General features: G+C 48.9%; 1 protein-coding gene across 1 annotated transcript in view; it reads left to right on the top strand.

Annotated features, from left to right (window-relative positions):
• The window catches only part of LOC119432464 (uncharacterized), a 43,612-nt gene extending 30,951 nt beyond the window's left edge, over positions 1-12,661 (top strand). The window contains 2 exon segments of the mRNA XM_049658246.1: positions 442-699; positions 12,111-12,661. Of these exon segments, the coding sequence (XP_049514203.1) occupies positions 442-699; positions 12,111-12,466 (614 nt within the window). The 3' untranslated portion in view covers positions 12,467-12,661.
• The last annotated feature ends 2,546 nt before the right edge of the window (positions 12,662-15,207 follow it).

The following is a 15,207-nucleotide window of genomic DNA, read 5'->3' as shown; positions in this document are numbered from 1 at the left end:
CTATTGATCGTTCATTGTATTGACTACACAGGGCCCACTGATCCCAGAGTTGTGTTCGTGCAAGTTTGATGTGTACGCGTATACGGTGTTTGTGCGTCTTCTTACGTGTCGACGCTCCTGTTTGTCAACTCAAGCTGTTTCTACGTTGTTGTTTCTTTTTTCTCAGAGTGACACGTGTGCTCTGCTGCGACAGCTGTCTCGAGACTCGTTTTGTGAAAGTGAGAGTTAGTGAAATACTTGCACTCACTTTGCCCTAACTGCTTTTTGTATTTCGATATGTATTACATCCATCGCTGACAGTTCCTTTTTCTCACATGTCAGAGCAGCAGACTAGCCGGTGCCTCTGAGAAGCACTAAGATGTCCTTACAGACACTTATTTTTTAAGAAGGCCGGTGAATTATAAACGTTCATACGGCGGGCATGTGTTGTTGTTTCCGTAGTGCCCCCTGTGCCGCCAAACCCTTTGTGCGACTACTGCCAGAGAGAGCCCCGTGGCCACCTGTCCAGTCCAAACTACCCGCAAAGATATGGCCCCAACGCGCGATGCACGTACCGGCTGGAGCCCGTTCCGGGCCACTGCCACGTGGAGATGTACTTTCACCACTTCGACGTCGAGAGCTCGCCGGGCTGCATGAAGGAGTACCTCGAGGTGGACAAGACGCAGCGGCACTGTGGCAACGACCTCAACAAGGCCATCCGTGAGTGCGCCCAAGTCACATTAGGCTTTGGAGTTGTTCCGCTGATTGTACCGGTTTCGCCATGAAAAATAGTGGGGATTCCAGAAAATTGTAATTAAGACCCTAGTAGAGCCAGCTTCTAGAAAAATGTGTGTGCTTAACATGGCTCGTGCGTGCAACAGGCGTGCCAATGTTGTTCAGTTGGCTTTAGGGGCAATATCTAGCCGGACACATAAAAGTCCGACCTCCTGAAAGAACAGCACGGCAAATTTACAATAGACGTGTCACCAGCGACGGGATGTCCATTCAGAGATCGGCACAGTATCGGCACAGTATAGATTGAAAAAAATATAGAGAAAGCCACAGTAGCAGATGGCTGCATTGTCCCAATCAGCTACCTCGCTCGGATCGCGGATGAACCGAGCCGTGATTCGTCCATATTAACTTAAAGCGGTCCTAAGCAATTTTTGAACATAGCAAGAAAACGTTGCCGATCGGTAAAGAGGCTCCTGTGAACATGTGAGCCAAATATAATTGCACTGCATGCAGCAGTGAATTTAAAATATCGTGACAAAAACAGTGAAAAATCGCCTGCTCTCGCTTTCACACCGCCGTCACGCAGCATCAGATCCACCAACAGCTATTGGCTGATTTCGTGATTGCGAGTTCATTCTCAGTAATGCATATTTGCTAATTTCGAGTTAAATAAGTGAAACATACGTATATCTGCCATCTCAAAAAGACGAAAATGGTTTCAACTTTATACTGCCGGTCTAAGCACGACATTTGTGCTTAGCTGCGTCTTCTGTGCGTGGACTCCGTGATAACAGCAGCGTGCTGAGTAGCATATAGTCCACCGCAGTCGCCACGGGATGCCGCGACGAGCCCTTTCGCCGTAGTGTACTCTACATGCTCTCAACGGGAGCATAGTAGAGCACACTTTCCCCATTTTATTCCAAAGTTATAAGATAAAGCCCCTCATTGTGCGCGCAGGAGGCGAACTTGGAACAGCGTCTATACGTTTCTGCCGTCATACTATAATAATGCGAAACATTTTTTGCCGACTTTAAGCACGTTTAGTCTGTCTGTTTGTCTTCTTACGCCGTAGTGATGCCGTAGCGGTCGTTTCTTTAGCAAAATCACTTTTAACTGGATTTATTCATGATGTACATGACATGACGACTGCATGGCACGGACGATATTCATGACATCAATGACATGAATGTCATGATCTAGTCTCTTACGCCATCGTGATGCCATCGTGGTCATTTCTTTAACTTTATCACATCAGAATTTTATGACGTGCATGTTTAAGGGCCACTTTAACAAATCAGCAAGACATTCGACTACAAATACCACCGCAGCCTTTGATAGAGCAGACAGAGATAATATTCAGATCGTCCTCCTTACAGTATGTGCACATATTATCGCACTCAGTTCTTAGAACTTGCACGCCGCCGTGGCTCGGGCTATAACGTTCCGCTGCAGAGTGCGAGGTAGCGAGTTCGACTCTCGACCACGGTGTCCCCATGTCGATGTGCGCGGAAATAAAGAAACGCTCATGTGCTTAGACTTAGCATGTTAAAGAAACCCAGGTGGCCGAAGTTAAATCCGGAGCCCGTCACTACGGCTTCACTAATAGCCTGAGCGCTGCTTTGAGACGGTAAACAAAATCAACCAATCTATCAACAATCAATCAATTCCTTGAACTTCCTGCTTCTAAATATAGAGACCATGTCCGCGCTTTTGTATCGATGCCTTCCGCTTGATGCTATGCCACGTTCTCTTTGCATCCACCGTTCACCGCCGGCTACTCCAATTCACAAGAGACAGACCAAACGCGAAATGGAATAGCATCGGAAAACGCATCGCTACGAACTCAAGACCCGTGTCACAAGAAACAAGGATCTTTAATCTTTACCGCCGATAGCATTACGCGCATCGGCCGCGTCTTAAAGCTGTTTAAATGTCACGTAACTGCACGGTGTGTGCAAAATGAAACAACGGCAGTTGCCTTCCCCCGCCGCTGTACCCGCCACTACAATATTTCTCCCTCATCCCGGCCCAAAGTGAGATGCACAAGTCGTGCCTAACAGGATCGCGCGCTCTGTATTATTCAGATAGCAATTATATGCACACTCCAAGCGCATTTCAGCGGTCGTCGTCACGGTGAGGTTCCGTATAAAGTCCAACGGCGATAAAATTGTCGCTGCGCGGCGTACGCTGTGTGCGGGAGTGAAAGCGTACGAGGGGAGCCGGCAATCGCAGCTCAATGTAGCGAACGCGAGGGAGGAAGGCCGGAAGCGCGCGGTCGTCTTTCGCGAGCGCGAGACACTGGGGCGAGGCGACGGAGAGGGAAGGGGGGGGGGGAGGGGGGCGTTCTGCTTCGTCGGCTGCTGCTTACGGCACGGCCGCGGCGTATCTTGTAAGCGATCTGGGATGCGGCCGAAGTGCACGCCCGCGCGGGCCTCATCTGCAAATCGTTCAGGGATAGAGACAAAGTGCATACGCCGAGTGCCGGTAGCTTCGTATGCGCTCTGTTTTCGACGTTTAGTTCGCGCTGAAGCGAGACGAGAGACAGCGCCAAGGTCAATTTGCCCGATGCTGTTGGCGAGCTTTCTCACTCCGGCGTTTTCACAGCGAGTTTCCGCGATCTTAGAGCGAGATGTGTTCATGTTTACCTGAGCGAGAGTGACACCGTGCTTGTCTATTTAGTTAGTAAGCTGAAAGGAAGAAGAAGACGAGTTATTGATCAGCTGTTCCTGCTTCGCTCTGGTTTTTCATTTAACTTTGTGCGTACCGACGCCTCCGTGGCGGGTACAGTATCGAAAGCAATGTTCCGGCCCCTCTGCCGCCACGGTTGGGGGCTGGCCTTCAATCTGAACGTCGGTCTGCTGCGTCCGACCATCTGCACATGACTCTGCCAGGGTCATCGAGCGGCTCTGACGTGGACGACATGGAATCCGTCGGTGGATATACAGTGGCCACAAACCGCCGGTTGAAGAGGAAACTTCCCAGGACTTCAAGCGTGAGTGAGCTCAACTAAAATAAGGCGGCCTCACAGCAAACGTATACAATCGCCTACATCCCCATCGCTGCTACTGGCAACCTCAATTCCCTCAATAGGCAAACTCTCACTGCCTATCTCGAGAGGCTGGCTCCAGGGCAAATCAAAGAGGTCCATATTAATAGCAGAAAAAACATCCTTACTGTTGATGTCTCGACACGAAGCATCCTGTACACTTTAAAGGCTGTCACTCAGCTGGGAAATGTCCTTGTCCGCTCATTCATCGTACAAGGAGGCAGTACCACGGCTGGTGTGATCTACGATGTGGATACAGATATTGATAATGACGATCTCCCAACGCTAATATCCTCAACTGTCCATATCACAGGAATACACAGTTTTGGACGGTCGAGGTGCATAAAGCTCATTTTTGAGGGAGACAACTTACCATCACATGTGAAAGTGGGATATGTGAGACATCCTGTCCGTCCATAGGTCCCAAGGTCATTACAGTGCCGTAAATGTCAGAAAATTGGGCACGTAAGTGCTGTGTGCGCAAAGAGGATGACATGTCCCCGCTGTGGTGGTGATCATGATGAGTCGACGTGTAATGGGTCTGACTTGAAATGCACTAACTGCGATGGGCCACACAAGGCAACGTCGAAGGAGTGTCCAAAATTAAAGACTGAAATGTCCGTGCTAAGGAAAATGGTGCGAGATCGCTCTACACAAAGAGAAGTGGCTACCAAGATACACCGCCGCCAGAGGCGCTCACGTAATCGCTGGAGGAGATCAGCATCGCCAACAGGACAACCGGTGCCGCATGAAAAGTCGACGCGCGCTCCTGTCAGGGCCTCGTCAGGGCCTGTATCCACGCCTACTCTTCTGAACACCAAGGACAGTACTATATGGCCTACTATATGCTGTCACTGCAGGAAAGAATCAGCCGTTCCATAATATTTCAATGGAACGCACGAGGTCTGCAAGGTCACCTCGGAGATTTTAAACAGAGACTGCTCAAGTATCGATTTCCAGTTATTGTGATATGCGAGCCGAATATGACTTCGAAATTTAGACTGTCTGGTTACGAACAATTCGCGTCTGAGACAAGTGGAAATCCTAGCAAAGTCTTACTATGCGTGCGATGTGACCTCACGTACTCGCTAAACCAAATTCCGGTGCACAACAGCAACGAGTACGTTTCTATAACACTGAAGCTAAAGCGCCGCACAATCTCGGTCATCGGTGGCTATATTTCTCCCAGGGTAAGATTTGACGCTGGATACCTGAAACTTGTTCTTGACTCCAGCCAAGGACCTCATGTTATCGTAGGTGACTTCAACGCACACCACCATCTTTGGGGTAGCCGGGCCATAAACATTCCAGGAAGACAGCTTCTTGACTTCACAAACAGCAATGGTCTTAACATCCTAAACGACGGCTCACCAACATATTTGCGAGGCACAACGTACAGCAGCTGTCTCAATTTAGCTATCGCTTCACGATGCCTTTCGTGTTCTGCTGCCTGGTGCACAGATGCTGAAACGTACGGCAGTGATCATCTACCTACTTAAGTACAATTGAGGTGGTTCACGAGACTCCCTATTCCTCATGCACAACGCACTGACTGGGATGCTTTTCAAAACAAACTGGAAGAGTCCTGCGGCTGTATAACTTCTCCGCAAGAGATCGAAGAGCTAATTACAGCAGCAATGCACGCAACAACAGACATCGTCGCAACATCACATTCCAGAACATCCATTGATGTTGTATATGAGAAGCTGTGGGCAGTCCGTCGTCGCGCCGAGAGGAAATACAGGCGAACTAAATTGATATCAGACTTCAGGACGCCACGTCGTGTGCAAAAGAAAATTCAAAGACGCTTTGAAAAGCTCGACAGACAGCGTTGGAGCTCCTTTTGCAGCAGCCTGGACCCAAGAAAACCATTTGCCACGATATGGCATGTTGTACGAGCCTTGCCATCTACTCCACCACAACGACGTCGCTTCCGAGCTATGGCTATCAATCAGATGCGCAGTGAGAAGGAGATCGCGGAAGATTTCTGCTTACATCTCTCCGGCTCTACAACAGTGGTATCTACGCTGTTCAGGTGCGCACCACCAACAGTGGCCGATCGTCTCGACCTTCCATTCACGCTGCAAGAGCTACGTGCTGTGATCTCTTCTTCAATACACTCAAGTGCGCCAGGGCCTGATGCATTACCTATTCTACCCTACGCCATCTGGGCCCTCGAGCGACTGAAGAGCTTCTGGCTTTATATAATCTCTCTTGGGCCTCGGGAACTGTGCCTGCACATTGGAAGACAAGCAAGATCGTGGCATTATTGAAGCCAGGCAAGTCACCACATGATATGCTTTCCTACAGACCAGTGGCGCTTGCCAGATGTATAGGAAAAACCATGGAACGGATAGTTTTGATGCGCCTAGAATGGTTTTTGGAGAAGCGTAATATATATCCAGACGCGATGACAGGTTTCCGAAAGGGTAGGTTGTCAATCGACAGCGTTATTGATCTAGTAATGACTGTTGAACATCAAAAACGTCGCCGTCAATTGACGGCGGCTGTCTTTCTGGATATCAAGGGTGCATTTGACAATGTTCTACATGATGCAATTTTAAATGTCCTTGAAGAATATGGCATTGGTGGCTGTATGCATCAGTGGATAGCCAGCTATCTTCGAGAGAGAACGATATTTATGACAACTCTAGACGGTCATACAAGGAACCATCCTGTCTACCGTGGGGTGCCTCAAGGAGGTGTACCGAGCCCTACCTTATTTAATGTTGTTCTCGTTGGACTCGTCAAAGAACTCATAGCCGCAGTCTCGGTCTCTGTGTACGCAGATGACATCTGTATATGGACCACGAGCTTAACGCGCTTACAAATACAAACGAAGCTACAGCGTGCAGTGTCAATAACGTCGCAATACCTAAATAGTCGTGGACTTCAACTCTCACCGAATAAGAGTGCAGCCATAGCATTTACGCTGAAGTCAATGGCCTGCTACCCCGTCATGATTGATGGCAAGTTTCTCAGAGTCACCATCGACCGTGACTTATCTTGGTCGAAACACATCTCGGCAATGAGAAAAAAGCTGGACAGCTTTGCACAAATCATTCGACATATGTCTGGAAAATCGGGGGGCCATCCCAATCATCTCTTCTGCAGCTCTACCAGGCACTTTTTGTTGGATGCCTCCGCTACAGCGCACCTGTACTTTCTCGGATTAGTTCATCTGCCCTCCGCACACTTGAAGGAGCTCAGGCTCGCGCACTAAGAATTTGCCTAGGGTTACCACGATGTACTTCCACATGGGGCACTATTGCAGAGGCACGCGCATGCCCAGCTCGAGTGTATCTTCAACATGAGCCAATGTGAGTGCATTTAAGGCTACTGACAAGGCATAGGAATCATCCACTTACAAATGTCCGAAGTATACGGTCTGACGCTGCCTACTCAGGAGCCGTATTGTCGCGACAGGATCTACTGCCGTCGGACTTCGCACCGCATGGCATACCGGAAGCTCCACTCTGGACGATGGCAAAGCCGACGGTGAAAATCCCAATCCCCGGAATAACGAAAAAATGTGGTTGATCCCTCTTATATAGGAATCGGTATAGAACACGAAAGTGAAAGCGTTTCGCAAACGTCTGATCTGCATAAACGGCAATCTGGGCGATATGAGCCGCTCGGAGATGCAATCGAGGGGAGGTAGATGGGTTGGGTACTCCGGGTAATTAAAGCCGTTGCAAGTCGACATCAGGGGCACCTTACCATTGCACAAGAATCCTCGACAGTTGGCACATAAGCGGAAGTCTTGGAAAGACTCGCGACCGGGATACATTGTCCGGAGACACTGCATTGCACGCGGCGGAGCATCGCGCAAATCACACGTGAACCACAGGCGTTCGCAAACTGTGCAGGCGAAACCAAACGGGTTGTCACTGAATCGTTTGGTGAACTCGCGGTCCGCTGCAGCGAAGGGTGCATGATTTGCGGGTCGTGGACCATCCTGTGGGTGTGCTGGGCATCCTGCGTCGTATTGTCGAGCGGCGTCCCGCTGGCGGGTCGCTTCGGCGAAGGTACGATCATTTCGGTCTTGGTTCGGTGTGTGTATGGCAGCCAGTTGGGTCGCGATGCGGTCAACTTCTGGAAAGCGAGAGGCAGAGTTCTCAGCTTGAGCCGTGAACGCGCGAAGGCCTCCCGCTCCCCCCTGGCGTGTCCATCGCTGCACTAAACTCACTTGCGCGACGTTAGCTCGCTGACTTCGTTGTCTTTCGACGGCGCTTAATGCCGCAGTTTTCGTAGTCGGTGCCATCACACTCGTATCAGTAGACAGCGGAGAAACACCGTCGGTGCATATGGAAGCTGCACTACGCTGCACACGCTAGCACAACGCGAAAGACGAAGCACGTAACTGACACACTAATACAACGCGCCAGACAAAGCACGTAACTGAATCGTCACCGAGTCAAATCAGCGCGTACAGCGCGTCGTAATTGCAGCCTCCGCGATCAACTTCAGAAACATTTTCAGAGCTAATTGCGGAGGCCACGCTCCGCTGTGCTGAGCACGGTGAACGCCACCTAGGTGGCGTTGGTAGTGCTTCTTGATGCCAGCGTCCCTTCGAATGCTGGCATCGAGGCGTCGTAGTGCTGAGACCACCGAAGCGTTCACTGTCGGTGCGCGTTAGTGTCATAATGCAGTACTTCTCTTTTCTGCTCGTAGGCGGCGGCACCGCCCCGAGCAAGAGCGCGGGTACACGGAGGAGTGTTAGATATATAAGGCGCGTCTGTGTAGCTCTCTGCAAATGCGTTTGTGGCGCAATGGGTTAAACGCTCGGCGATCTAGCGTTGCGGACCGAGAGGTCGTGGGTTCGATTTCGAAATTTCGCATGTTTGTGGAACTTCTTCTTTTGGTTTCTTTCTTTGTATTATGTTCGTATACATTTTAAGAACGTCATATCCGTGACGGAAATACGTCAGTGAAGTCTTGGTGGACCCCGGCATAAAGCACTTTCGTGTTAAAAGTCGAAAGTGCCGCTTGCGGGTCTCAAACATTTCGCGTTATCCTACATTGCTTACAAGTACGGATATACCGAACATGTTTTTGCAGATGGTTCTGTTACAAAGACCTCTTCCGCGGCAGCTTACACGGTACCTGCAATGGGGATTACGCAGCGGTTCAAGATAGGACGCAAAACATCGTCTACAGCCGCTGAGTTGACCGGCATTCGAGACGCAGTACGCTGCATACTACAACAAAACCTCGCTAACTGGAGAGTGTTCTGCGACTCAAAACCGGCGCTGGAACTCATAAGCAATTATATGAATCCCAGAAGCGCATACAGCCCTCTAATCGACGACATCATGGCTCTGCTTACTGAGGCGTCTCAATCCGGACATACCATTGCACTGCAGTGGATTCCCAGCCACTGTGGAACAGCCGGAAATGAGCAGGTTGACGCGGAAGCAAAAATGCCGCACACTGACGAGAAGATTATAAAACGTCCCTTTTGCCGTTATGACATCAACGCCTTGCTACGCAACGCCATCAAAACGTCTATGGAGCGACAATGGGACAACCCCGAACATCGACAAGAGCGCCTCTATAGACTTGACGCCGGTTTGCGATTCCGACTTCCACTTCGGATGCGGAGAGGCCAGGAAACACTAATCCATCGATTACGGCTTGGTGTGGCGTACACTCGCAAATACCTTCACAAGATTGGACGAGAACGGGACCCTGATTGTAGCGTCTGTCACACTCCCGAGACAATAGAACACATACTTTGCGTGTGCCCTCAATATGCGGCCGAGCGAAGGACACTAAAGCGTAGTGTTGACTGTTTGGACTCCCGCCCCTTTTCGGAAGCCAAGGTTTTAGGCGCATGCAGAAGCGTTGATCATGCCCAGCGCACCATAAGATCACATTTGAACTTTATGCGTGAGACGGGCTTAGACGGTCATCTCAAGGACCTGTGCAGTGTGCAGTGCGCGAAATGTGTTTGTGCGATGACGTTCTGTGTGGACAACACTACTCCTGTGTGTAGTGTGTGAAAAGTGCACAACCCCGTATTGGACAACGTGTGTAAATAGTAGCTCATTGTACGATATCATAATCACCTGCCACCTACCTCTCTCTGTATCTCCCACTTCCCCTTACCCCAGTGAGGAGTAGCAGGCTAGAGATACGCTCTCCAGGCCGACCTCTCCTCCCTTCTCTTCATTAAAATCTACTCTCTCTCTCTCTCTCTAGTTAGTAAGCTAATGTTTACAACTTTATACGGCAAATTAAACTACTATCCTTGCTTCGTATAGCTCTCTACTAATTTGCTATCGCAATCGATGCTTCGCCTTTCGGGCGAAACGGCGACTTTTTTTTCGTGGTGGGGAGCCAAAAGTCACAGGTCGTTGGTGTCACCATGTTAGCTGCTGAAACACTACGGGTGGTTGTCGCACGGCGCTGTTCTAGTGGCTGGTGCGGATACGCATTCAATAGTCTAAGTTTTTATTTATTTATTTATTTATTTATTTATTTATTTATTTATTTATTTATTTATTTATTTATATACTTCATTTCTTTATAGTGCGCACAGTAGGAAATAAAGATACATTGCAGTGGGCTGTTGCCATCGAACGAAAGGGTTAATACAATAAGTTGTTCCTATTTATACAGTGTTAGGTATTACAGACGCAAATAGCGTGTATTGCAACCAGAAAATTAGTGAGAACAAGTGAAAAAATGAAAAGTTGTGATTATACAAAACTAGCTTTACAAAGAAAAAAATGAGCAGAGTTACGCAATAATAATAAACGGGGGCTTAGAGAATGTAATGCTGAATTGCAGTTGAAGATTCGGAGAAAATTTTTCTGCTCTTTTATGAACAGGTCTTTTCCAAAGGCACATCGGGAGCCCAGACCACGTGTTCCAGTGTCAGATCAAGAGCGGATCTTGCGCCTAAATCGCTCCCTGGAGCAGTCATGCCCACTCCATCGAAATCAGTGGATTCGACCAGAAGTCGGCATGACCTAATTACTTAATTAAAGGCTGAACAGCCTTTGAATCGTATGTTTAGCAGGCTATAAGAAGTAGCCAGACCAGGCGATACCGGTGGGCACGCGAATGATTGGTTTTTTTCTGCAGCAGTGATGGAAGGAAGGGCAAGCTGTGCAAAAAAAGAAAAATATGTATGCGCTTTGGTAGCCATACTTTTTTTAATTGCGATAGCAATTATAGAGACCCCCCGAGCGAATTTCCGCCGTCATCGTGAGCGTCGGTGTGAGGTTCCTTATAAAGTCCAAGTGCGATAATATCCTACCCCGCCTGGCACAACGTATACTATAGGTGCGTGGTAAAGGGTGTGATGGTCAACTGAGAAGTATGCTGGTTTCATGCGCGCCATCTTCCTGCTCGCCCGGTGTGACGCGCGCAAAGAAAGGCGAGGAGGGGGAGGTGAGCGTGCGTCTCCTCTTCTAGCCCGACCGTAGCAGAGATTGGCGCGGCTCAGTGTGGTTCTGCGCACCCTATCTTGAAGGTAATTTGCGGCGGCTGCAATACAGAGGTGAGCCGAGATGACTGGTAGCTTTGTGCGTACTGTGTATGTTTCGAAGACGCGTTGAAGCGAGAGGCAGCACGAACCTTTCGATCGCCGCTGCTGCCGCTCTACATCACGCCAGCGTTGTGACAGTGAGTGTAAGTGAATTCACAGCGCAAGCGAATGTTTACTGCAATTTATAGAGCCGATAAAACTACGAGCCTTACTTCGCGTAGCTGTCTTATACTTTGCTATGGTTTCAATGCTCCGCCTTTCTGCCGTAACTGGGACTTTCGATTCTTGAGAAAATCATTACTGGCAAAGCTCTACAAGTTGAAGCAGTGGAAGATCGTTCAGATGATGACAAAGGCATTTGCCGCTTGCAAATGCGTGTTGCACGATCTGTTTCGTTCGCCGAACCGAAAAGTTCAACGTTGTGAGCCTTACAGAGGAGGCCACTGGTTCCACGGAAAGGTAAGAGAGACCTTGATTCTTGGTAAGCTCAAACGTTCTCAGGATTCGTATTTGAGCGTTATGCACCATTCGGAAAATTGGGCCATTACCGTAGCGATATTGATACCGTGACCAGCGCAAAAACAGGCACGAAACACAAAAACAGAGGACGAGGACAAGCGCTTGTCCAGTGCTTATCCTCAGCGCTTGTCATTTCAGCGTTTGTCCTCGTCGCCTCTTTTTCTGTTTCGTGTCTGCTTTTGCGCTGGTCGTATCAATATAGAACACCAACTAGCCCTGTCTCACACCTTATTACCTTAGCACAGCTGTTACGCTTTCAGTATTTCTCTTGTCAGTGCTTGCTTGTTAAGCGCTAACGGATTAAAACCTCGCTTCCATTTCTGCTGCGCGCAGGCAAGTTTCCTTTCCCGGATGGCCCATCACCCGAGATCCGGATTCTATTCATGACTGACGGCTACGGTGGCGGCAAGGGCTTCCATCTCGAATACAGGCAGCTGCCGTGCAAGTCGGCGCAGCCTGCGAGCGGCGACGGAGGACACAATGGCCAGGGCTTCGGTCCGGGTGACGGAGAGGGGCGTAACGGTAGCCCGGTGGGCACGTCCGCCGTGGCCAGCTCGGACCGCAAGCTCCACTGGGTCAAAGGCTTCCGCGAGAAGCCCGGCCTCGTCACAGCCAGCATATTCGTCGAGAACCGCGGCAATGCCACGACGAGCAACAGGTTCCTCCGAGACATTAAGAAGGCTTCCTGAGCACCACCTTCTAGCTGATGCGCGAAACAATTTACTTCGCCGAGAACCGTTCGGTTCGTTCCAGGTGAAGCTCGTGTAAGTGCAGCCGCCTCTGTGGTGTGGTCTGATCTTATATCGTCTCGTGAATGTACCCAGTCGTCCGGTTCATACACTGGAAGTAAACGGGGCAGGGTTCGGCTAGGCTGAATACCACAGTGAAACCCGTCTGCTGGAGACATTCTCATAGCCGACTGTCGTCTTTCGCGCAATGTCACGTACTTACCGGAGAGCTTAATCCCATCATATACGTTGCGAAAGCACGTTTGTGTTGGCCTCGTGTGGTCTGATGAATGCTTGGTCATAATTACTGTTTGCAGAATCAAAATTTCTCTCAGCCTGTCTCATATTTCGCACAGTGGACGAACAAGACGACTTTTTCCTTGACATGCTTGAGAGGGCACAAAATCACCAAGCGACTATCATTATATAGCCGGAGATTTAGCGTGCAGGCGCCAGCGAATGAGACACCAGCTGGTGTCCTGGTTTCGCTTCGCTTGTACCGCTACAAGAAATCCTGGACCATGGCGATGTTGTGCTTGGATTAACACGACGGTTTGAGGGGCGGGTAATGTGTTGCACTATTTACGTTAGCACTTCAACGGAAAGGGAAAATCAGTTTGATTTTCCAAACGCGAACGATGACACACTGATTTCTTTTGAGGCGTCAGTTACAATCCTCAAACCCTACTAAACAGAGAAGTTCACGATCGAATAGTTAGTGGATGTGTTGGCTGATGAAACCCTGTATATAATGTCCTTTGCGAATTAATTTTTACGCTGCGATTCACCTTAAGCTTTTGATTTACGTTGTCTATGTCGGTAAGTTGGGCAGATGTGTCTTTAGGCCCGCATGCATCAACGCTTTTATCTAATGTCTTCAAGACGTTATAGTGTTGCTCCTGCTGGCATTCTCTAGAGAATCGCATTTGCAAGCCCCCCCAAAGTTTACCTTACTGGCTCTGACATATTTAAACTAAATCCCTTCTATGGATTGCCATACAGTAATTTTCATAAACTTGAGAACTTGTAAAGAAAATTCTCCTCATTAAGTCCTATCGCCGGCGATCGCTCAACAACGGAGATCCAGGGCATGCCACACGCGTACTACAGTGCATCTTTCTTTCCATTCGCGATCCCGGCAACACCTTTAGTCTATTTACATGACTGATGTAGGTTATTGACCACGTGTCCTTTATGTGAATGTCCCTCACAATGCCGTGAGGTCTGTCCATACCTCCAATAACATTTTCAGCGTGCAGCTCTGTATCTTGCACCAAGAGCCCGCAGCCTGCTCTCGGAGGCGGATATTGTTACTCTGTAATGGCAGCCTGCCGTCACCGTCATAGATTCGCTCAGGGCAAACTGGCACCGCTTGATAGTCTGACACCAGTCGCGCGCGGTGTGATTGCAATGAATTTATTATTAGACATTACCATCAAGAAAGTACACAATAGGTGATGGTGTTGCCAATTTTGTGGGTGTATCAAATTAGAGCAATAATGAGTTCAATTGTGGTTCGCCACGGTGACGTGAACCAACCACCCCGTCGCAAAGCAACTTAATGGAGTGGTTGGTTAATCGCCTGCAGATTCTGCCGGGGCAGTCCCAACTCCGTGCTGCTGCTGTGAGATTCAAGAGCGTGATAGACAGTCCGATAGACAATGCAACTGTTTTATTTGATTTGGACCTTTATTCTCAAATAGCCAAAGTCTCCCCCCCCTTCAACCCCCCTCCCCCCTTTAACAACGGAACATATGGCCATGGCATTCATCAGACACGTAAGCCTGCACTTCTGTGATAGTGACCTCGGTAACCACAAGCTGAGACCGCGCTCGTTTATCAGGGACAACCTGCGCATTCCACAGCAAATAACTAAAAAACTAGCGACTGCCTCCTTAATTGTACCTAATTATTCTGTTATTTCTCGAGCAACTTTCGCGGTCGTGGTGTCCGCATTATCGTTGGGGCAGAGTGCAGTAGTGTCATGTATACTAATGCATAATTATATAGGTGCACGTTACAGCAACTGAGGTGGGCACCCTTCATGCGAAGCCCTTCACTGCGGCTTTTCTAGGAACCCAAAGTTAAAAGATGCGCCACTCTTTGTCCCGAGTTTGTCGATGCGAAGTAATTGACGCAGTGCAGTGGCTGAGCCCCACAAAGCGATGCCCGCTGGTGAACGAAACACTTTCTGCATTTAGTTTGCCATCTTCCCGGGAAAATGAGTCCCTACGTCTCACGTGTACTGTAGTATAAAGAAGTGGTGCTGTCTGAATGTCACTGTTAACGAACACGCCCCGCACTTCTATGGGAGAGTTGGAATCATCCGCGCTAGGTGCTTCAGAGCACTATTTTCGCGGTTGTATAGTTATGTTAACGTTGGAACTACACAAAACACCTACTCAATAAAAAAAAGCGTGGTAAGTACAAATTTGCTGCGGCAGTGCTGGTCCACCTAAAGGCTTTTTTTTTCGATCTATTTATGTTTAGTTTTAATTTTTTTCTGAATACCTGGTATACGTTTTTATCTTTCATGAGTAAGTCAGTATGGCATGAATGGAGCAGTTTCCACAGCACACCACGGCCACATTCCCAAATAGCACCGACGTTATCTGTCCTTGCACATGGTGAAGTGTGGACGTGTACCAGTTTTCTTAATTGTTATTTTCTGTTATGCTCTAGCACAGATTCGCACTTCGTTT

The sequence above is a fragment of the Dermacentor silvarum genome, chromosome 11 (genome assembly GCF_013339745.2).
Source record: "Dermacentor silvarum isolate Dsil-2018 chromosome 11, BIME_Dsil_1.4, whole genome shotgun sequence".
Lineage (NCBI taxonomy): Eukaryota > Metazoa > Arthropoda > Arachnida > Ixodida > Ixodidae > Dermacentor > Dermacentor silvarum.
The sequence above is the reverse complement of the archived record's forward strand: the minus strand, read 5'-3'. Positions and strand labels throughout refer to the sequence as shown.